General features: G+C 39.8%; 1 protein-coding gene across 3 annotated transcripts in view; it reads left to right on the forward strand.

Annotated features, from left to right (window-relative positions):
* The window catches only part of PCSK5 (proprotein convertase subtilisin/kexin type 5), a 443312-nt gene that overhangs the window by 158918 nt on the left and 261468 nt on the right, over positions 1 to 22926 (forward strand). For all 3 annotated transcript variants that reach the window (XM_032866664.1, XM_032866665.1, XM_032866666.1), the window contains exon 7: positions 3562 to 3734. In XM_032866664.1, coding sequence (XP_032722555.1) covers positions 3562 to 3734 — 173 coding nt within the window. The remainder of the gene's footprint in view (positions 1 to 3561; positions 3735 to 22926) is intronic.

Here is a 22926-nt window from a genome sequence, read left to right on the forward strand (position 1 = left end):
GTGGCCGAAAATGACCGTCTTCACGTGTGTTTTTAAATAAAGTTCAGGGCTTTTGAAGCAGTACCCTTCTGGGGGTGCGAGCACAGATGTTTCTTGATTTAAAACAGGCATGAAGAACATGTCCAGTCATGAATTTGGGGTCATTGACATCTGTCCAGACCTATCCAGTGGCTGTCTGGGTCGGAAAGAACTGATCACCTTAATATCAGCCCATATTGTCTCTATGGAAAGAGACATTCTGAAAGTAATGTCAGAACAGAAAATCCATTTTTTTCCCTTTTACCTTATGTGTTACCGAAAGTTCCTTTTTAATGGAAATTAAAATGGGAAATGGTATAATCTCCTTTTGTAGACCCATAATAGAGCAATAGAGTTGTTGTTAATAATCCCAGATTATGTATGTACATTACACACACATGCACAAACTCAGATATAAGTATGCCTACCACAAGGACCTTACTAAGGGAGTATCAACGTAGGCATTGACGGAGGCGAACTCCTTCACATTTATAATCATCCTCGTCAGCTGTCACCTGATACCGCAGGCACATGGTAAGAGACAGGATAGATCCTAGTGGCTCGAAGGTGTCCCCTAGGGGGTTTTCCTAACCAGTGTCACAGATGAATGACCTTCCTGGTAACTAGACTGACATCTTCATTTCCAGTACACTATTGTTGCCAAGTGGTATATAGAATTGCATTTAAAATAAAGATAACTGTCCTTCCTAGAGTAAATGTAGAGATCTCGTAACGTGACATATTGGGGGTGTTTAGTAACGGTGCTAAGAAAAGGTTCCTGACACTACCTCAAATATCAGTGCTGAGTGCATTTGACCTCTTTCTGTCCTTTATTTCACACTGAATTCTTAGAGTATGGCAGCTTGTTAACCAGTAATTAGCTGTACTCTGAGAGCATCTGTTGTGCGTCAAGGGAAAGTTCACGAGGGAGCTAAGGAAAGGAGACAGAAACTTCCCCTGAAGAACGATGAGGGTGCCAGACACCCTTGATAGTCTCAAGAGTGTCCAGTGACCATGATAGCTGCTAATCAACCCTGTTTGCTGTCCCAGACACAACACACACAGTCCCTCACATGCACCAACACACGTCCATGTCCGCGTCCTCCCTCTCCCGTGCTAACCCAGCATTCACTGACCTTGAGGGGCTGAAGGAACAAAATCACAGACAAGCTGCGGATCTCGCCAAACAGGACTTCAGTGAGAAAATGAACGGAATGGCAGTGACTCACCAATGTTCTGTCATCCCCCAAACAGGAGCATTCTGAATTATAAATTAACCCCCCGGTCCCAAAGCATGAAGGCTTACAATCAGATAAAGAAAAATGGACCTTTCATCTTAAAACTTGAGGAAACAAAAATAATTACTTGTTAATATTTGGTCAGAAAAGGAATATTATCCTCTAGATACGATTTCATCAAGCTTTTTTTTTCCCCGGACTTCCATCAGTTGTAGACCTAGAAACTACACCCAAATATTGTGTAACTACTCCTCTGTGTTGGTGTTTAGAATTTCCAGTTAGGTTTTTTCAAGCAGTGGTACAACCCAGTGTTTATTTCTTTGTACCGATAAAATACAGTTGATCCTTAAACAGCACAGGTTTGAACCGCGTGTGTCCACTTAAATACAATTTTTTTTCAGTACGTACGGTACAGTACTATAAGCGGACTATGTCCTCTGTAAGATTTTCTTAATAACCTTTTCTTTTCTCGAACTTACTTTATTGTAAGAATATAATCTGTAATGCACATATCTTATAAAATATGTGTTCATCAACTGTGTATGTTATCGGGAAGGCTTCCAGGCAATAGTAGGTTATTAGTAGTTACGTGTTTGGGGAGTCAAAGTTGTACATGGATTTTTGACTGCATGGTGTTGGGGAAGGGTTAGCGCATCTAACCCTGAGTTGTTGAAGGGTCAACTGTAGTTCCATTTTATCCTTTGAAATAGCAAGAAGTAAAAATGGAGGGCATACGAAATAGTTCTTGTTTTCAGTAAAAACTGTGCAGATGAATTTTGAATATTCATGTCAAATTAAACCAAACCAGTGGCTGCTTAGGACCCAGTACACACAAAGAGCATCCGGCTGGACATTCTACTCCCCTAAAACAGAGTGCTGAAAAGCCTTCTAAGTACAGTTTCCTTTTAATAATTTTTAAAGTAATGTATTTATAACCCTTGTGATCCACGTCACTTGTCTAAACATCCCTTTAAAAATCCAAAGGTCTCAAGGAACTGACAGTCAAGAGATATTACAAGCAAGTGCAGTGTCTTTAGGGGTGCTGGGAGGAAATGTAATGTGTCCCGAGTGTTGACTTCCACTGTTCTTTTGGAAGTAATTATTCAAGGATATAGTGACCTATCTGTCATGTAGCTGAGAAAGGTTCCCCTGGAAATATGGCAGAATGTCACCAGTTAAGTGTTGTCTGTCTCCGGCCTCATGGTCATTTCTTCTGTTTTGTATGTTTGCAGATTTTAGAGTTTAAAGTTAAACATTTTTTTAAAGCACAAAGAAGGTGTAGTCTTTTCAAGAATTTGTTGGTTTTCCACCAGAAGTCCCGCCTCAAAACTCCTAGTATCAAAGCTGCCTGATTAAGGTTTTTATTATTTAAGCCCCATGTGTCGGTGGCCAGAAAAACTTGAAATCCCGCTAGAGAACAAGATTTTTCTAAGGAGTAAACTTGAGCCGTAAAGATAGAATTGTAAAATAATTACAGTGTCTCAGTGGTGCTTTTTAGCTTAAGCTGAAGGAGATATATGTTTACTTCACAATTAGATGTTTCATTGTCGTTCAGAGTCTCCAGAATAGAAGGACAGAGAGAAGGCCTGACATTTGACGTGTAATTTATTCTTGGGTGTCTGTGTCTATTTTTTTCCTGTTAAGATTAATAACAAATCCCTGTCTGTCTGGCGGGAATATACGTAAATGAAGATTAATGACTGAACATGGTTAAAACCCTTTGAGACATAATTGATGTGTTACATGCACAGAGAGCATTCTCATTTATTATTTGACTTATAAATAACTTGGCAAAGAAATCATATATTAAGTTCACATCAGTCTTACAGATTAGGAGATAACATTAAGGAGAGAGGAAATTAGACCAACCTAACTAGGCAGCTTTCCAAATTTTGTCAGCCCGCTAAGGTCAGAATGCTTTATACCAATTATGAACACAAGTTACCTAATAAAGAGAAATTTAGGGAAGATGGATCGCTTGAGGCTCTCTGTCAAGTACTCTCAGAAGACAGGGATAAAGAGAAGGGAGAGATTGAGGGAACTTTCAAAAAGAGAATAATGGATTAAAAAAAAAAAGGTTTTAAAGAAGTTTCGCTCTCTCACGTACGATGTAACTTACTTTCTCTCCAAGAAAACTTTGGAAGAATCTGTGTTATCTTTTTTAGAGGGGGAGAAGATGCTCCCTTAAGTGTTGATTAAATGTTGATTCTTTGCCCCCCAGTTGCTGTAATTGGAATATGTCTTGGGCTGTCTGGGGGTTCTAGAGTGAATGCTCTATTCAAGCCAATTCCCTTCTGTCTGGAAGGGGTTCGGATGCTGGATGGAGATGTCACGGACATGGTTGAAGCAAAATCGGTTAGCTTCAATCCCCAGCACGTGCATATCTACAGTGCAAGCTGGGGCCCGGATGATGACGGCAAGACCGTGGATGGACCTGCTCCTCTCACCCGCCAAGCCTTTGAAAACGGCGTTAGAATGGTAGGTTTTAAAAGCACCTTGGCTCATACTTTGTCCTTCGGTGACGGTGCTCATGGGAAACCGTCTCTGCAACTGTGGGTTCCGGTCCTTGGGTCTAGAGGAATGGACAGAGTCCCTAGCTGAGCCAGAAGACAGCTTTATAGAAAGAGGGACTGAACCCTTAGTATGGTGTGTTGCATCCGTTTTGCAAATGAGCTAAGAGCTAGAGAGTTTTCCCCAGACAAGAACAGAGGTGTATTTGGCTGCTTAGGTTTGCTCAAAGGAAATGTATCCGTTCATATGTGAATCTTGCTTTTGGAGCAATAAATTCTTAGCTCCGTGAGATGGAAGAGAAATGAAAATACTGAATCTCTCCAGTTGAGGTCATCCAGCAGTGCCCTTCTGGGCCTCCCCCTTTCATACACCCTTCCCAGGTTTCATTTCTCTCCCAGGACAATATTCTTGTTATCCTGGCTCCCAAGTTTCCTAACCAGGCTGTGCTCATCAGCATTTTTCTTCATTTCACTAAGAAATCCACACACCACTCCTCCCCTCAAAAACTGACCAGGTAATCTACTGTAATAGAATTTCTCCTTCAAATTACAGCTCTTAAAAAAATCCCATTTTATTTTCATTAAATAAAAAATAAGGTCACCCTATACTTGTAATCACGGAAGGAGGAGCGCTCCGTTAGAAGATCTCCTTTCTGTTTCTTACTTGTGAATGAAACCTTGGGTGATTTAAAGCATGCATTTTAATCATGATCTCGGCCTGTCCTCCCTTTCCTTCATCATCTCTTTTTACGTTTTCTGTAATGGAAGCGCAGTTGGCTCTTCCTATCCTTTACCATGTACTGTTTTCCCCGCCTCATCCCTATGCCTTACAGTTATACAGCCCATTCTCTTCCACCAGCAAGCCTCCGTTAAAATGCTGCCTCTCCCCAGAAGCCTCGTCACTGCCTGAACTAGAACCAAGTGCCAGCAATCCCTACCCTGCACCCACGAAACTGCATATTCTTCCAGTGTCACACAAAGTCATTATCATAGTGTGCTTTATGTCCATTATTCTGGTCTGTGTCTTCCTCATTAAATTCTGTGTCGTGGGATAGCAGGGCTTATGCCCATCTTGAGAGGCTTTGCAAAACCCACAGAGTGCACGGAACTCTAGGGAGTGCTCAGTAAATGTTTGTTGAATTTCATGTAATTTACTACGAATTACATCAGCCACGGGACGGTTGTGCATTTAGCCCAGATCTGGGGTGGTGGAGTGCGTGCAGCGGGTTAATGCAGTGTTGGCAGCTGGAGTACAAGTAACCCTGCTGCTTCCACCTTGGTGGGGTTGGTGCTGGGGTGAACTCACAAGACTAAGCCAAGCTGTCTCCCGGTTCTTTTGAAACAGACTGGAAGGGAAGCTTACGCACTCGTTCAGAATATACTTCCTAACTGAAAGATAGTTCAGGCTTGTTTAAGACATCCTTTCTAGTTCTGTCCATTTTTAGGTACTCGAGAGCCCTTTAAAGCTATAGAATAGGGTTTAAAATGGCTTTGCCTAGAATTTTCCTTTCAAGGTGTCTGAACACCAAATGAATGTGCTCTAAGTAATCTGGAGATTGCATTACCAAAGCCCTAGACTGCAGAGTAGTATTCTCTCCAGGCCATCCACTGAATGGTCATTCAAGTGATAGAAATCAAACTTAGTTCATATTTAATTTTCAAATTGTATGTGTATGGCTTTTGATAAAAAGAATAGGCTGGGATTTCTCATTGGTATAATGTATTAGTAATTAGTAATTACTAATCTCAGTAGCGTACATATTGAGATAATGGGGACCGATATTTTTCAAGTTTTTGCTAAGGACTCTCATTCAGTGGTAATCTCATCTGGAAGTTCAATGTGTAAAACAAAAATCTTGTACTTTGGTAGGAGGAGGAAAGGGTTAAGAAAGAAAATCATCTGAGGAAGCTATTCAAACTTATGGGAAGATTATATTTAGAAACAAACAGTTGTGAAAAAAAATTACTCTATATTCATTATTAAGTACAAAAGTAACCCATGCTTATGAAAATAAATCCTACTACAAAGATGAAATTAAAAACAGATTCCCCACACAAGTAGATAACCATTGTTTTTGGTGGTTTTTTTTAAAGATTTTATTTATTTATTTGTCAGAGAGAGAAAGGAAGAAGTGAGAGAGAGAGAGACTGGGCACAAGCAGGGGGAGCGGCAGGCAGAGGGAGAGGGAGAAACAGGCTCCCCATTGAGCAAAGAGCCCGATGTGGGGCTTGATCCCATGACCCGAGCTGACGGCAGACACCTGACTAACTGAGCCACCCAGGCATCTCCTAGATAACCATTATTAAGAGTATGGATTCCACCTTTCCCAACTTCCGTGTGCATTTCCACAGCAAACGGACCACTTGCCTCTATGTTGCTGTTTTTACTTAACTGTGTGTGACAGGCATTCTTCCAGGGTAATTCATAATGATAGAACTCTTTTGTATTATAATGTTTCACCCTTTTTGGAATATGGCAATAACATAATTTATTCAACATTTCACTGAAGATCTCTCAAGGTTTTAATTTAAAAAAGGCGAGGGGGGCATTTAGCTATTCATTTTTAGAGTTAAGGTAGTAACAAAAGAAATAACTCTTGAAAAACAACAGACTATTCTCTGGCTGCTATTATGGTGCATGCAATTATGGAAGACCAGCAGCGACCCCTTTAAATGTGTTTAGATCAACAGGATAGAGGTTTAGTGTGTTTACTACACGTAGGCTTCGAACTCAACCAGCCAGAGTCTGGGATCTGTCATTTACTGCTCTCTGACCTGATACAAATCAAATTACCTCTGCTCCCATTTCCTCATCTAAAGTAAGGCAATAAAAGTTCTAACAGAGATGTCATGAGTGTTAGATGATAATGCTGCTAAAGCTATTGACAGAATCCCTGGAATATAATAGGTGCTTAAGAAATACACTTTATAGGTATCTGTGCATGTAAATATACATTTTTTTTTTCAGAGAAGAGGTCATGTCCTTTCAAAAAACTTTCTAGTTCTCCTCAGTCCCCGAACCTTGTGTACCGTTTCTGCACTACAAAATTCTAGATGATCCCATAGAGTTACTTGTAGTGGTGGATTAGAAACAGTATATAGAAATCAGCATAGACGTCCTGTGTTCTTGCCTGTCATAGACATTTTTCTTCCTATGTCTGTACTCACCTTCAATTTCATTTGCCCTTACAGCACCTCTTCCATTTCGAGGTAACCTCCTGATAACAAATTCATTCTACTTATCTATGTTCATCGTCTTGAATTTAATTTATATTTTCCCAAGGGAGGTTTCTCTAAATATCTATGAATATATAATTTAACATTTTTAAAGCAGTATATTAGTCTTCCAGAAGAAAGAAGCCTTCCACTTCTTTATTATCAAACACCATATGGTACAGTACATTCTATAGTCTTTGAGATTTTATTCTAATTCGTGTTCTTTATGTAATTGTCAAACATATAGAAAATGATAGGATGAAAACTTTATACAAAGTTAGGTTATAAAGTGCAACTAAGAAATTAGTGATTTATTGGCTGCATGACTTAAGGAATGAGGGAATAAATAACTACTAAAATAAGTCCCTCAGGTAGCTGGGTAAAACCCTGTGTGACGGCTTAAAGTCACTCTGGCCTGTTAGGGTTTTAACTACATCACTTACAAAAATACAGGAATTGAAATTTATATATTCTTTCTATAAAATTTAGTGAGCTCCCACTTTCTGTACCACATGGATAAAGCAGTGAAGGCAACATCTAAGTTTTATATGCAACACATGAAACTCTGTACGTTCTAGCAACAAGACAGGAAACAAACATAGACGCCATCAGGATGATAAGCTAATGATAAGTGTTAGAAATGAGAACAGGTGAGGGGGCAGGACAGAATTGTCATTCAGGAGGATAGAGAGTCCTTTCTGAGGAGGGGGGCACATGAATGGGGACATAAATGGTAAGAGGCCAGTCCTGTCGAAGGAATGAGTTCTGCAGAAGGAACAGCAAGAGGAAAACACCCCGAGTGGAGGGTGATTGGGGTGTGTTCATGGAACAAAATGCTGATTCAGGTGATGGGAGCGATGTGGGTGGAAAGCAGGTGGTAGGAGATGGTTTGGAGAGGTAGTTAAGGGCTGGCTCCACAGGGCTTTGTAAACCATGAAGGGTGTTTGCGATTTATTCCATTGCGGAAAACCCTCGGAGGTTTTCCAAGTAGTGGCCCGCTGGGACACAAAACTTTCAAAGGTCAGTGCCGTACAGGGAATGGACTCTGTGGGAGAGGGACAGGGAGGCGGGAGTGGAAGACTGAAGTGGTCCAGGAAAGAGGTGACGATGAGCCGGACTTGGGGAGGGAAGGGGTTGGCAAGCAGGAGAAGCCTACATATCAAGACAGATTTTCCACAAAGGAAATATATTTTGTTCAGGGAATCCAAGTATTGATCACATCCACTCCTGCTTGCTAATCAGAAAATGTAGCAAATATTGGATTTCAAAATGCTCCCTACTTGTTTTTCTATAACACAAGTATTGGGTTCAGTAGAATGTAACACTCTTCAAAGACTAACAAAATCAGAATTGATTCAATTTACAGCCTGAGACAAAACTGTGTTGAACAAATCAAGTTACAATTGACAACTTGCTCTTTTCCCCAGAGACTGTGTTTTATTTGATGCTAAGGAGCTGTAAAATTAAATGCAGGAATTAGAGGTCCATAATTTGAGTTGTGTACGATTAATAATGATGATGATACCAGTAGTGGTAATCATCCTAATAATAATGATCTTAAAACACTCAACTTTTGTCAGTCTGTTAGCATATGGTCAGTCCTCCGAGCCCCAAAATAGATACCATTTTTTTTCAGTTTTATTTTTTTTTCAGTGTTCCAAAATTCATTGTTTATGCACCACACCCACTGCTCCATGCAATACGTGCCCTCCTTAATACCCACCACCAGGCTCACCCCACCGCCCCCCTCAAAACCCTCAGTTTGTCTCCTCACAGTCCACAGTCTCTCATGGTTTTTCTCCCCCTCTGATTTCCCCCAACTCACTTCTAATTTTTAATCATCACAGTGGTCACCTAAGATAGGTCCTATTCTCCCCAGTTTTACAGAAAATAGATACTCAGCAGGGCTAAACAAGTCAGAATGTGGCCCTCAAAGCAATCGAATAAATTATTTTGCGTGTCATCATTTCTGCTTTATTCAACCGACCTCCTTGTATCATCCTTGACTGCATAGCAGAGCTTTTCCCCTGTCACTGTGGTGAATGAATTTCTCACCTTCTGCCTAATTCTACCCCCTCCATTTCTTCACTGGATGCCTCAGCCTCTCGCCTCAACTAAAGGTGTGGTTCAATCAGTTCTGTCTTCTCTCATCATCGAAACTTCCCTCTCCTGTGTGTTACTGTCGTCCACATACTGTCAGTTCTTTCTCAGAAGACAGAGGGGAGACTCTCTCTGTGGTTTTCTTCTATTTTTCCAATTACTCATTTCCAGAAACCATTGTCCATACTTGTCCTCTACAAGCTCTTTTCCACTGTCTTTTGAAGCCACTCATTAGAACCCTGACCCCTCACTGCACCGCGACTGTTCTTGTCAGGGCCACCGTGACCTTCCTATGTGAAACCCAGGGCTCCTCTCTGATCCATTGTGTCATTTGTCCTGGTAAGGAGGCCTGCCTGCTTCTTCTGGTCCACAATAAAATACACACGCTCCAACCCTTTAGACCCTTTTTCTCCTTCTATTTAGTATATTTCCTTATCTTGTTGATGAATTGTCCCCACCCCTCCATAAAGGCTCGGAGACAGAATGTTTTGTTCTGTGCTAGATCCCAAGGACCTGCAAGAGGGTCTGTTGAGTGATAGGTGAGCAAATGTGGGTGAATTCCATGCCCATTTGCTGTGCATACTGAATGAATTTATTTAAGGATCACACTTGCATTGGTTTTCTTTTTTTAATTAATAATATGGAAATTAGTTACTAACATACATGGTATATTCTGGTGATTAATGCACGCAGACCATGGATTCAGACTCTCTGGTGGGTTTCAGTACGTTCTTAACCGTGTTCAAGTTAATTAGCCTCTCTGAGGATCAGTTTGTTCCTCTATAAAATGGAGCTAACTGCTAGTAATTACTTTATAGGACTGTTGTGAGGATTGTATGATTAATGCCTGTAAAATATGCAGCAGAGTTTCTGGAACATAGTGAAGTCTCTAATTATGTTATGAGTCTTAATCACTATCACTTCTGAAAAGGCCCGGGTAATAAACGTGAAATGCCAGTTAATTGTGTAGAATACCATAAAAAGCCTTAATTGTCCAAAATCTCTGGGTTAGTGAATTAATTCATTTAGTATTTCTGAGTGATCCTTAAAGAAGTTAAATATGCAATCTTGAGAGTATTATTAAGGAATGGCCAAAATAAATGGGACAAAATAGCCAAGAGATTTTTTTCTGAATTCTATTCCACAAAACACTAATGAATGAAATACCTCAAAGAGGGGTGGGGGTGGGTGAAGGATTTTGCTATCAAATAGGCTCAAGAAACACCACTTCTTATTTCCTCCCTTTCAGAACTTGAAAGATATTAAAGGCTCTGAGAAGTTCCACAGTAGAGATGTGTGTAACTTGATTTACTCAACGTTCTAAACTTTACCCAAAAGCTTTTATTTTTGTGACTTGTTTTGAATTGGTGTTAAATTTAATTTCATTTTACATTGTTTGGAACTGCTTCACAAAGATTCAGCTAAACCCATTAGACCTTAAGAAACAGAACATTAGAACTGGAAACAGTTTGAGAGGCGGAATTGTTCTTACCAACATTTGTATATTTGTTTCCTGGTTGATGTCACTCCGGTTCACCCAATCTACCTTCCTAAAATGTGTGATTTCTTCTTTTCTTCATCCAGTAAGTCTTTCTTTCCTATCTTCCTAAAAGTCTATGGAATGTGTCCTCTTGTCCTCACAATTAGAACCAGAATCTCTCAGATGGACTTGAGCCCACAACATCCTTCCAAAGCTTCCATCCTCCTCGCTTGAGCTCCAGCTTTCAATTCAGCATGAGCATTGCAGCCAAAGAAATATTTTTTGGTATGTAAATCTTGTCCTTTGTCTTCTCTTTAAAACTCACTTCTCCCTAGGATTGACGAAGAATATTCTAAGCTTCTTAGAAGGCCACAAAGGTCTCTCACCATCTTTCCAGGGGTCTCAGAATCGAAATCTTACATGTCATCAAAGGAAAGGACCATTGAAACGTTACTCTTGTTAAAACTGACACGATTCCACTTACCATGGTGAACCTTTGGCCTGCCTCCTCGGCATGCCTGGCAAAGACTTCCTTCAGGGGAAACTCTTTGCTTTGTCCATCCAGAAGTTTCTAAATAGGAAAATGGTTTTATAACATGAATGAGTCTGTTGACAGTGTTTCAGATATAAGTGACCCGAGTCTTGGTATCAGAATAAGAAGCTAACTGCCTGAGCTTTTCTTGAGTAGGCTCTCTATTCATTCATTTATTCCTGATTGCATTCAGGAGACATCCACATTGGGTGATTATCAATATTCTGGGTACTTTGCGAGCTGGTAGTGAAAGAAGAATAACACCAAGTTGTTGCCTTTGGGAAGCTCACCATGTAATGTTGAATAAATGTTTTAAATAAAGTGTAAAGCAAATTCCCCAAGTCCCTTCAGTGGCTAGAATCTTGTAAGCGATGAGGAGGACAGATTACACAGCACATAATTACAAAACTTTTTGTGTTCTGTCTAGTTGCCTTGCAGTCATCTTTCTTTTTTTCCCCCCATTTGGGTTATTAAATTTATTAATACTTGGTACCTTTTTACATTTGTCAGCAGCTATCTCGCACACTGACAGCTTTTCACAATTTCCTGACAAGGGTATTTTATAACATCCTTTAGAAAACAAGCAAAAAATTAGAACTGAATCTCTTCCTTTTTTCATAATCATACAACCCTTTATTCAGATTAGCAGTACTTCCCTTATTGTCTTAATCAAGAAATAGTTCCCGAGTCCCCATTACGTACCAAGCACTGATTTGGTATTTATCTTACTCGGAGCTGGAGAAATCGTGTGGCTCATTGCACATATTCTAGAAGCATAGAGTCTAGATTTCACTTAATTATACTATCTACAAGTATACTTTCAGTTCCAGATCATTTTTCTTTGGGATCATCCATGAAAGCCTTCCAGGGCATTCATAACAGAACCAGTGTCAAGGGTGGGAAACAAAATTGGGGGAAATCCAGATGACTGGCCCCTAATCTCCCTTCATGCCATCCTCTCTCTTTTCCAGATGGAAAGCAGGACATTTGATGAACATCTATTACTACATGCCTGGCTTTTGAGCCTCTTATGAAGTCTCTGATTAATGTATCCCTTTCCCATCATCAATTTCCTTTTCACTTTACCAGATATGACACCTGATTGGATATTTGGAATATTTGCTGAAAGCACAAAGTTTCTTTATAAGCACACCCTGGCCCTTATATGCTCATACGTGCACATACACACGTTTCTCCACCCTTAAATTAAAGGCATATGTTCACCAGAAGGGGAGAGAAGAAGTATAATGAGCTCGTATAATAAACGCAGTAATAATAATCATAATAAAATTAACCAATTCCACTTGGGAAGAATATATTTTTATCTGATACACATCTAGCTGTAGCAGGCTTGGTACCAGTTTGGATTTTAATAAATGACAGATTGCTGTTAAATTAGTTGGCAAATGTTTTAAAACTTTGGAACGGTCTATGGATAGGCAAAGATAGACAAGGGAGTTTATTTAATATTGGCTCCACGTAATCAAAATTGACTTTAACTGGGGTTTGTTTTAAAAATCCTCCATTAGTATTTAACTGTATCCTGGTGGAAACTCTGTGTCTTTAGGGCTGTAACAAAGCTAAGAAGTGATTTGCCAAATGGACCCAACCTAACGTTTTCCACTTTGGAAACAAAGAATTGTTTGTCTCTGTAAATACATGTGTGGTTTCACATTCTGTAATCTTCACCAAGTTATCTGTTATCCAAGGATCAGATTTCGATTCCTATGTTATTGTGACCTGTGATGCATTTGTATGGACAGGAGCACAGATCTCTCCTAGCCTTGTATAGGTGCAAAGGTCAAATATTTACTGTCACCTTCTTTTCAGTCATAGAGATTCATTTTTAACTCTGTGAGTGGTTAATACTGACTTGAGCAAATGCCATTCTAATTGCCTCTGTTCTACTTAGGGATTAACCAGATATCGGTAGCAATCCTTTTTTCTTTTCTTTTGTTTCATTCTATATATACTGACATATAGGGGAGGATGTGAATCCCTTATCATGGGCATCATCCTACTATAGTCTGGATGTTCCGAGTTACAGGGAAAATACAAAAATCATACAGGGATTGGATTAGGGCAAATTGAGGTCCAGACCAGTCCTGAATTTCTGTGATTCAGAGCATAAATTTAAGAAAGGTAATTGAAATTTTCTTTAACAAAACTTGGAAGTAGCTGGGATTTAAAAAAAAAAAAAAAAAGGCCACTGTGAAATAAACAAGGATAAATTGGACTGGGTTGATAATAACAAATGATTTTAAAGTACATAGGACTTTTATAACAGATTTTGTTCATTTGCCCTGAGCTTATGGTTCTCCTCTTTTAAGAGGAAGACAATCAAACTTTAATATTCAGGATTGTAGACGTTATGAGGACTTAATTCTGAGAACCACTTGGGTTAGGAATAAGAATGCTCTTCATAGGCCCTCACCGGTTTATAGACTTGGAAACTAAGTCTTAGCAAAGTAGGCAACCTGACCATTATGAAGCATGAGTGTGGCCCTAACTCGGTCTGTCTTCTTCACCACCATGTTGTGTGAATCCATTCCTGTCAGGTGTGTCATATGGGCCTGTCTGGGTCCATTCTCTCTGTCAGTGGTAGCTGTCATTATGGTCATAGAAGTGGACGCTACCACAGGGACCTCTCGCTTCCCTGAAGTCCTGGGAAGCATGGTTGGGACAACCTGACTTGGCATATTCTCAATTTCATTGTATTGTCTCTTTCTCGTCCTCCCTGGAGACAAGCTGTGACAATGTAGAAAGTACTGACCTTCAAGTCACGGAGAGCCAGGTTGAAATCTTCTTGGTTTCCCTCCAGTGTTTTGACCCGGGTTAAGTTACTAAGTTGTCAGAGCTTCTGCTTTCCTAAGAAAAAAAAAACTATGATAATGCCACTTTGTGGAACCCTCATAAAGACTGGCTGAGACCACACATATGCAGTGTTCAGACCTACTGCTTGTCTTCTCCCCAGAGGAGAGGCCATGTTTGATGAATCTTTAAGGACCTCAGTATCTACCGCAGAATCTTGGAAATAATAGAAGCTTAGTATCAAGTGTCATCTTTTCAGAAGTGTGATTTGCTTTCATTGATATCAGGATTGCGTTTATGGGAAGAAACTGTGAAGGGCTGATTTTCTGTGTTTCAGAAATGTTATGGGCTGCTTCACAAAGACTGAGGCTGTGACCTTCAAACCCCCTGGTGGGGTTTGCGGAGGGGGTGGGGGACAGCTTGCTTGCCCTTTCCCAAGCTGGGAGTTGGGACCAGTCCACCATGGTGAAGCATTCTGTGACCTAACATAGAGAAGAGTAGTAACCTTTCATTACAGCTAGAGTTTCCCTCTGTCTTCCTTTCCAAATGCCTTTCCAAACATTTGCAATAAATTCCTTTCATTCCCCTGTTGATAGTAAATACTGTTTTATTCTCTTTGAAAGGAATCTTTCAAATTTAACTCGTTTAATAGAAATTTAAAGGTGTGGTATCTTCCTGGGCAGTTTCAGAATAGGTACCTAATATTAATATTGGAAATGTCTTTCTCCATTTCATAAACCTGTCTCTGCTAAAACAACCCTGAGCATGATTTTGTGTTTGCTCTGTGATGATCCAAGATACAGAAACTTTTCTCACATATGCTGTCTTTTTCTCCCCAAAATGGGAATGCAGGAATAGTGGGTGTACCCAGAATGGATGCATCGGTCTGATGGGGCGCCTGGGTGGTTCAGTTGGTTAGGTGGCTGCCTTCCATTCAGGTCATGATCTGGAGGTCCTGGGATCAAGCCCTGTGTCAGGTCCCCTGGTCAGCAGAGAATCTGCTTCTCCATCTCCCTCTGCCTCTCCCCACCACTCATACTCTCTCTCTCTCAAATAAATAAATAAAATCTTTTTAAAAATTATTGATGGTGATTAGTTCAGAGAGCATATAAGATACACAGGTATTGTTAAAGCGGGTTGGAATGAGGAATTGAGAAATATAATTTGCATGTTCCTCCTCCGAGCCAGCTTTCGAGGCACCCCCAGCCATGGGAAAACAGCTTCAGTAGGGCTCAAATCTTGGAGGCTGTGGGAGTGACCAGAAGTAAATAATAACCTGGGTTCGCTGAGTTTCATTGAGTCCGATGAGAAAAACAAGGCCTGAGAAAAAATGGAGGATTGACCATTATGAGTTGACCATAGAAAAAATATTAATAGCAGACAGTTATTTGGGAATTGTTGATTTGGCAAATGAGAGAAGGCAGGAAGAGAAAGGAGTTTTGATTTGTCCAATCCACTACCGTTCAGCAGGTTTCCCTAAACCATATTATTACGCACTTTTAGGAACACCCCCGTTGCATTCCTAGTCAGTGGGGACCAGCATTTCAGTTGAGGTGGGAGTGGACCCATCTAGTTCTGGATCTGCCAACTTCATTTCCTTCATTTTCCAATGTAGGAATTTAAAATTTCGATGGATGAACCTCTCATGGGTCCAGTTTTAAATAATATCTATAGCACATTATTCAGCTCTAAATTTTCATAATATAAAGTTCCTAAATGTACAGACTATCTAAAGGATCATAGGAATACAATTCTTTTGCTTGAAAACGTATTTATTTCCATTAGTAAACACACCTGGTTTTTATTTCCTCCTATATCTTCTACCTTTTCTCCATGAAAAACTGATTTTCTTTTTCCAGTTATACTTTACAAATAAAGCGAAAGAAGTCCGCACTGTTGTAATACTGTTGTTGGAAGCCAAGGACCAGACCATTGTGCACTTTGGTGATAAAATGTCAAAAGCTATATTATGTGTACAAACCCTCAGTGTTAATATTCTGAGGAAGAGGCAGCTCTAGGACAGGGTTGGTCCTACCAAGCCTTTAATGAGTGGATGTTCTACTAAATTTATACTCTGGCAGATAGGGTGGATAAGCAACTCACTTTTTAAAAAAAAATTTTTTTTTTCTATTCACATGATAAACATAAATGTAGCCTTTTATCAGGAACCTGAGTCTGAGGAAGTTCTGAATTTATAGAATTGATTAATTTTTATGTTTGTTTTGACCATTTTTTCCAAATTCCTTTTATAAAACTGAGCTAAAGTCACCTTTAGGTTCCCTGAGTTGAGGGCATCAAGCTGCTTGTTCAGGTACTAGAATGTGAACAATGTTGTAAAAAGATGTAGCTTATAAGTATAAGTGAATTTATCATTTCACCAGAAATGCTTGCAACTACTGTCACCAATAGTCAATTCCACAGTCACAAATTGAGTTCTCTATTCCTTTATAAAGGGAAGTTGTGTCTACCTTTGGTGTGCTTAGAAAGCATATAAGACGGCTTTTTGTTAAATTAATATGATCGCTAATAACTGCATCTAATATTTTCAACATATTAAAAAGCCTACAAAACATTTAGAAAATGCTTAGTATTCACAGATGAGCCACCCATCATGTACACAGCAAATGAGAAGAGAGAAAACCTGACTAGGGGCGGAAAAGATGGGTGAGGTTGAGATGAAGGGGAAGAGAGGCTGAAGTCCTATCACACAAGAAAAGCTAGGAAGACAAAAAGTGGGGAGAAACAGCTTACATTCACAAAAGCCTTCTTTACGTCACTTTTAGTACTTTAAAAAAAATAACTGCATATGTATTTTCAGTGTTTTTCAATCATCAACCATGCTTGGACAGGGTAAATAGCATAGAATGAGAAGAGTGAAGACCCACCCCCAGAGTGTTTTTTTTAAGTCTGTCAATGTTTCGACAGTCCTTCCTCCAAATTGGATTTAGGGCTACATGGCAGCCTGGGGGGTGGCCATGCTAAAGTGGGTTTGAATAGATTAAGAATAGCAGTTGGGGGAGGTGCTGGGGTCCAGGAAAGGTTGAACATCAGCAGGTGTTGGCTATCTGTTGAATCGTCTTTGGGAAGCATTGCTAAGCATTTTCAATCCTAGAACGTTTGCTTGGAAATGAGTGGAATTAGTGAGCTGTTGGCTGCAGTCCAATCACCAAATAAACCATCATTGATGACAGTTTGGTTTTTCCTGAAAGTAGTTCTTCTGTTTCACTTAACGATTCTGAGAGCACAAGAATGAAATATTCTGAGAGCGGAAGTAGAATCCAGTGAAACCTGTATACTCTTTACATCAGGCACTCTGACTCAAGGAGTGAGTAAATCATACAAATAAGGGTTGCGCTTGCGTATTTTTTGGGTGAGGGAAGACATTGCCGTAGAGTCCTCACTCTAACAAATTTAGGACTCTGGCACAGTATAGACAAAGCAGCACTTAACCTCCAGATTCCTAACCCTCAGAGGACCATCTCCTTTTACTCTTTAAGAACATCTCATTATCTGTCATCTTGGATTCCCTTGTGTTTTGGTGGGGGAGTGACCCACTGTCTTCCCTGGGTCCAGATGAATCTCACCTAGAGCTGCCCCTTGAACAATGTGGAGATGAGGGACACTGAACTCCTACACAATCCAAAATCCATGTATGATTTTGAACTCCCCCAAAACTTAACTACTTGATCAGTAGTCTTATTGATAGCACTGTCAATTAACATGCATTGTGTATGTTATATATATTACATACTGTCTTCTTACAATGAAGTAGGCTAGAGAAAAGAAAATGTTATTAAGAAAATCATAAGAAAGGGAAGATAAATTTACACTGCTGTACTGTATTTATTTTAAAAATTAACATATGAGTGGCTTCATACAGTTCAAACCCGAGTTATTCAAGGGCCAACTGTAATTAATTTTCCTACCCTAATCCCCATCCTACTCCAAGAAACTGATTGAAGAAACAAGTCACAGGGTTTAGTCTTTCCCAAAAACGTCTTACTGAATCTATATCATGACTACATTTTCTTGTTGCATTCCCAAAGAAGACTTTGTCCCACCAAGTTCCACCAAAGTTTTCTCCAGGCATTGAGTGACTATCTGCTCCTGACATGTCCTCAATTATGGGTTGTATTTCTTCTTGGATTACTTTTTAGGTCACCTTTAAGATGCCTTTGTTTTCATGTGAATCATCTGTTCTACAGGTGATAATGATTCAAAGGATTATTAACTATTAACTTTAAAAAGTAATACATATTTTAGAATTCTGGGACATTTTGTGTGAGAACTAGAAAAATCTTTCAGAAGTGTGTTGTTGTCATCTTGCCTTTATATTATGTTTCTAGACCAGACCTATTTTTGTCAATGAACCTGCTCTGTTGAACCAGATTGATTTTGTTAAAAAGATGATTGATTCTGTTTAAAAAAGATGAACAGTTCTTCATATCTCAGCTACCACATATTGTAGGTGTCCTTGTCTCTCCTGTGCCTCTTGTGGTCTCAAGCCCCTTTATCTCTTATCCGAGTGTGGAAGAGCTTCCTGGAGGGTGATACTCTTTTCTCACGGAGAGAACGAACACCCAAAAAAGATGGCAAGTGGAATGGTAAAGGGCTTTAGTAATTGGGTACGTAGGCTAGGCTTGGAAGATGTCACAGATAAAGGAAATTTCCTTATCATGTGTTGTGTCATCTTGTCTCTTTGTGTTGACACATACAGATCCGCGCCTTCTGATCAGCGTCCTTGGGACCTCCATCCTCTGTCTCTACCACATTCTGGTGATATGACAGCTTACCTATTACTTAGTGTTACTTGGTTTTCTAATCTGTAAAATACATATCTGACTTGTTGGAATTGCTCTAAATTAACTAATATTTGTGAAAGCACCAGCACAATGTCCAGCCACATTTTTTTTCTTTTTTTTTTTTTTTGTATTTCAGAAGTCTCTGGTCACTTATTCATGCCCCTTCAAGAATTTTTTTTTTCACTTATTCATGTCCCTTCAAGAATATTTTCTAAGTGATAGGGGAAAGAAAGTAATATTAAAATTCCAAATAAAATCTAACTGCATTGGCTGGAAAATTATCACAGCATTTTAAAGAAATGTGGTTCTCTCAACTCTCTAGATTTCAAAACCTAGCTTGGGGCATAGGACTTAATTGGTAACACAGCATAAAGTAGCCTTTTCTGATCTCCAGAAACACAAAAAATTCAGTTCCTACCTAGCCTTTAGTAATAAAACTGTGGGCGTTGTAAATTGATGTTTGTAGGGGCATACATGAGAAGAAACACATGCAGAAATAAATACACAATGAAAAAGAATAGAGTTTGGCCAAATGGGTCTTTTATGGATTTCACAATATATTTTGCCTTGAGTTTACTTTTAACTTCGTGCTCAACTAAATTGGAAGATGATTTTTTTTCCATCCAAAGTCATATTTAAGTAACCAGTTGCAATCACAATACTTGAAAATGTCATTTCCTACACTTCGGGGAAATATGTGTCTCAAGACTCTTTACTCTCTATTCTACTCTGCCCACCTTCCTTTCTCCCTACGTCCCACATTAGGATTTAATTCTTCAATTACTCTGAATTTTGGAGAAATGTCTAGATTCTCTTTTGCCACATATGTTTTGATTTTCTGAATATTGCACTCTAATGGGAATCTGCTGTGCATCTGTAGTAAATAAATCTTTGAATTGCTAATTGTTTCAGATTAACCCCATAGATCTTTAGCACAGATCTTTATGGCATTTTAAGCCCACAAATTAGCCTGTTTATTATTTCTGGGACTTTAATCAGAAACCCTACACACATGCACAAGGGTCAGAATGCCTGGTGGATAGTGTAGCAGCGGTGTCTATGTATTCTGTTGCCTCCTTGGGGGGCAGGCCACCCTCTATTTCCCCCTCCTCTATTGTATGAGTCAGCTTGCGCTGCCGTAACGGAATACTGCAGGCTGGGTTGCTTAACAGCAGAAATGTATTTTCTCGAAGTCTGGAGGCTAGAAGACTGGAAGTCCATGATTTCAGGGTACCAGCAGAGTTGGGTTCTGGTGATAACCTCTCCCCTCAGCTTAAGAGACAGCCACCTTCTTGCTTATCTCCTCTGTATTTAATATAGTCACACTGGGGGTTATAGTGTCACCAAATGAATTTGAAGGGGAGGTGATGCAACTCACTCCGTAATATACCTTAAGGACAGTGCCAGTTGTCTCCCATGGGATTTTCCAGATGCTCTCTCCCCGTCTCTCCACAAGCTCTGTGCTCAGAGAAAATGATCCATATGACTTCTGGTTTCTGTGAGAGAGATGATCCATATGATCCATATGACCTCTGGTTTCTGGGAGAGAGATGGGAGAGAAGAAAGAGATAAGGGTCTCAGTTCATATTCCCCTGGTCCCCTCCCAGCAGGGCCAGCAGGGGTTGGTATGTCCCTAGTCATGTCTCAACTCCTGTTAGCCCTTCTGTTTCCAGTTCCCGTGACAACCCCTCCCCACCACTCCCCAGCTTCTTTCTATCCTATGGGGGGTTGGGATAGTTATTGATCTCATACTCTCCTTTGATGTTTCCCTTCACCATACCCAGTTATAAAGTAATTCCCTCAAATCATCTTTGATGGAGGGATATCACTTCTATCTGTAAAGGACATTTTGAGGGCAGTGGCAACCCACTGTTCTTTTAGCCATTCCTTCTGTCAACCCAGCGAATCTCCAGAGGACTCCATAATAAGTCCTGTTTCCTTTACAGTGGTGTCCCCTCTGGATGCCGCCATGATGGAATGACTTGTGGTCCTACTTCTGAGGGAACTCCAGTCAGGTTGGGATTTCTAGGCAGAATTTTGCGTCTGAACCTATGTCCTTTTCCCTTAGAATGCTCAGGACCATACATGCCTCCTTTCTTTATCATTTTAATCCTGCGACCCATCTGGAAAGAGCTTAGAGGGCTGGTCTGCTCTTAGGTTTGAAAGCCGAACTTCAATGAAGACACTGGAGCTTTGGCTAAAAATAGTACAGCAACAACCAACCAGCCTTCTTTTTGCCCAAAAGAAGACTATTATTGAGGATAAAGAGCGCAGGCTTTAGCTCTAGTTGGATTTCAATGTCTGGCCCTAACATTCATGAGCGTTTCTGAGCCCCAGTTTACCCATCTGTGAAATGATATAGACTTAAATTGTGCAGAATAATGTTTGTATAGTGCTTAGTGCATAATAAATGTTGATAAATGTTAGTCTCTTTAGTGCACAATGAACCTTTTGTGTGTAAAACCTCTTGTGATCATAAAGTAAAAATTATCTTTTAAGAATTGGCCCTGTGTTTCCCCTCGTAAGAGGGGAATAAATGCATTTGTTTCTGTTTATAAAAATCGCATATGGTCATGGAAGGATGGTATGAAGAAGAAAGAAAAAAAAAATCTTTCCTAATCTTACCAAACAGAATTAAGTTCTGTTACATTGTCACTTTATGGTAACTTTATGCATTTAACTTTATACACATTAACTTTTTAAACACACCACACACACACACACACACACAGGCACACATACATTCTTTTTCTAAACTGAGACCATATTACATCATTTTCTACCCTCCATTTGTAATTACATTGTCAAAACTACCTTCTAAATACTTCTTATTAAATATTCTTTTAAAACCAAGTACGATCTTTTCAGTGAATTATACACGTAGGCACCCAGTCATAATTTTGAATGGGTGTGTGTGTGTGTGTGTGTGTGTTTGTGCCAGACGTGCTTTTTCGTGGTTTTGTGGTTCTTAATCTATTATCTGTTCCAGTGCTGTTTAAACCAGTGGTTTTTGCTTATGTCATACATTCTGTGGACCTGTCATATAAAGCTACAGTGTGACCACGTCTTTGCCAGCAACACAGCCCCTCAGTCTGTGATAGAGAGGCTACCTATTGATGATGAATTGGACCCTTCCTTCTCTGGCTATGAGGTTCTCTCTCTGAGGTGAGGGTATGAGTCAGTCACTAGAGTTTCTCAGTCTGGCCATCCACACCATAGTGAGCGGTAATTCCTTCTAGAGATTTGCAAAGCATTGAACAAAATCCCTCCTTTATGATGCCTGAGTGAGTTTTGCATCCTTCTGTACATTTCCTGAATAGTCTGACGACAACCTGAAGGATGGTAAACCAGACCCAGCTGTCAAGTGGCAGTAGTATCCAGAACTTTTTCTCCCTCTCTCTTCATGAATTGTTCCCATTCCTGTGCGATCATATTGCATTTTTCCACATTGAAAGACAAAAAGAAATCCACGTTCAGGTCAAATCATGTCATAAATATTCTGTTTCTTGAGGTTTCAAGGTCAGAGACAGTTTATCAAGAATATTTCAAATTCTTTCTCGTCTCTTTCCTTGGATCTTTTACCAGAAATTCCAATACCACATCCCAAACTACTTTCCTTCCACCTGAGACCATAAAAGCTAGGGCCTGGAAGCAAAAAAGAGGGTCTGCCATCACCAGCTAGTGACTTCGGTTCTCATTCCCTAATTACCAAATGATAGATTTGGCCTGTGTGTCCTTCAGGGTGACTTCCAGTATTAAAAAGGTAAAATTTCTGAGGGATTCCGTTCCACCTCTTCAGAAAGATACACATCACTTTGGCCAACTTCTCTCTTTTCTTATGAAGATCTTATCTTATGGAGCCAACTAGTCCTTATGCTTCGGTACATCTATGTTCTACTTTGCTTCTTCTCCTTAATTATTTTATGACCTCAGGAAACGCTGTGGATGGATGCCACGTTTTGACATGAAGACTGTAACCCCATCTCCTAGCTTTGTAAGAAAAATTTCACGGATGGGGTGGAAGAAAGTATCCCACTGTCAAATATGTTTGGAAAAAAAGCATAGGATAATATCTCCCATAGAGTTTTGCAAAGAACAATCACTGAGTTCTACAGTAGGGGAATCTATTTCATTTTGCTTAACTTAGAATTTCCCAAACATACTTAACCTTGAAAATTTTTTTTCATCTCTGGTAGCATCCATTAACATCCTTCATAAT

The sequence above is a fragment of the Lontra canadensis genome, unplaced genomic scaffold (genome assembly GCF_010015895.1).
Source record: "Lontra canadensis isolate GAN:19392208 unplaced genomic scaffold, GSC_riverotter_1.0 scaffold31, whole genome shotgun sequence".
Taxonomy (NCBI): domain Eukaryota; kingdom Metazoa; phylum Chordata; class Mammalia; order Carnivora; family Mustelidae; genus Lontra; species Lontra canadensis.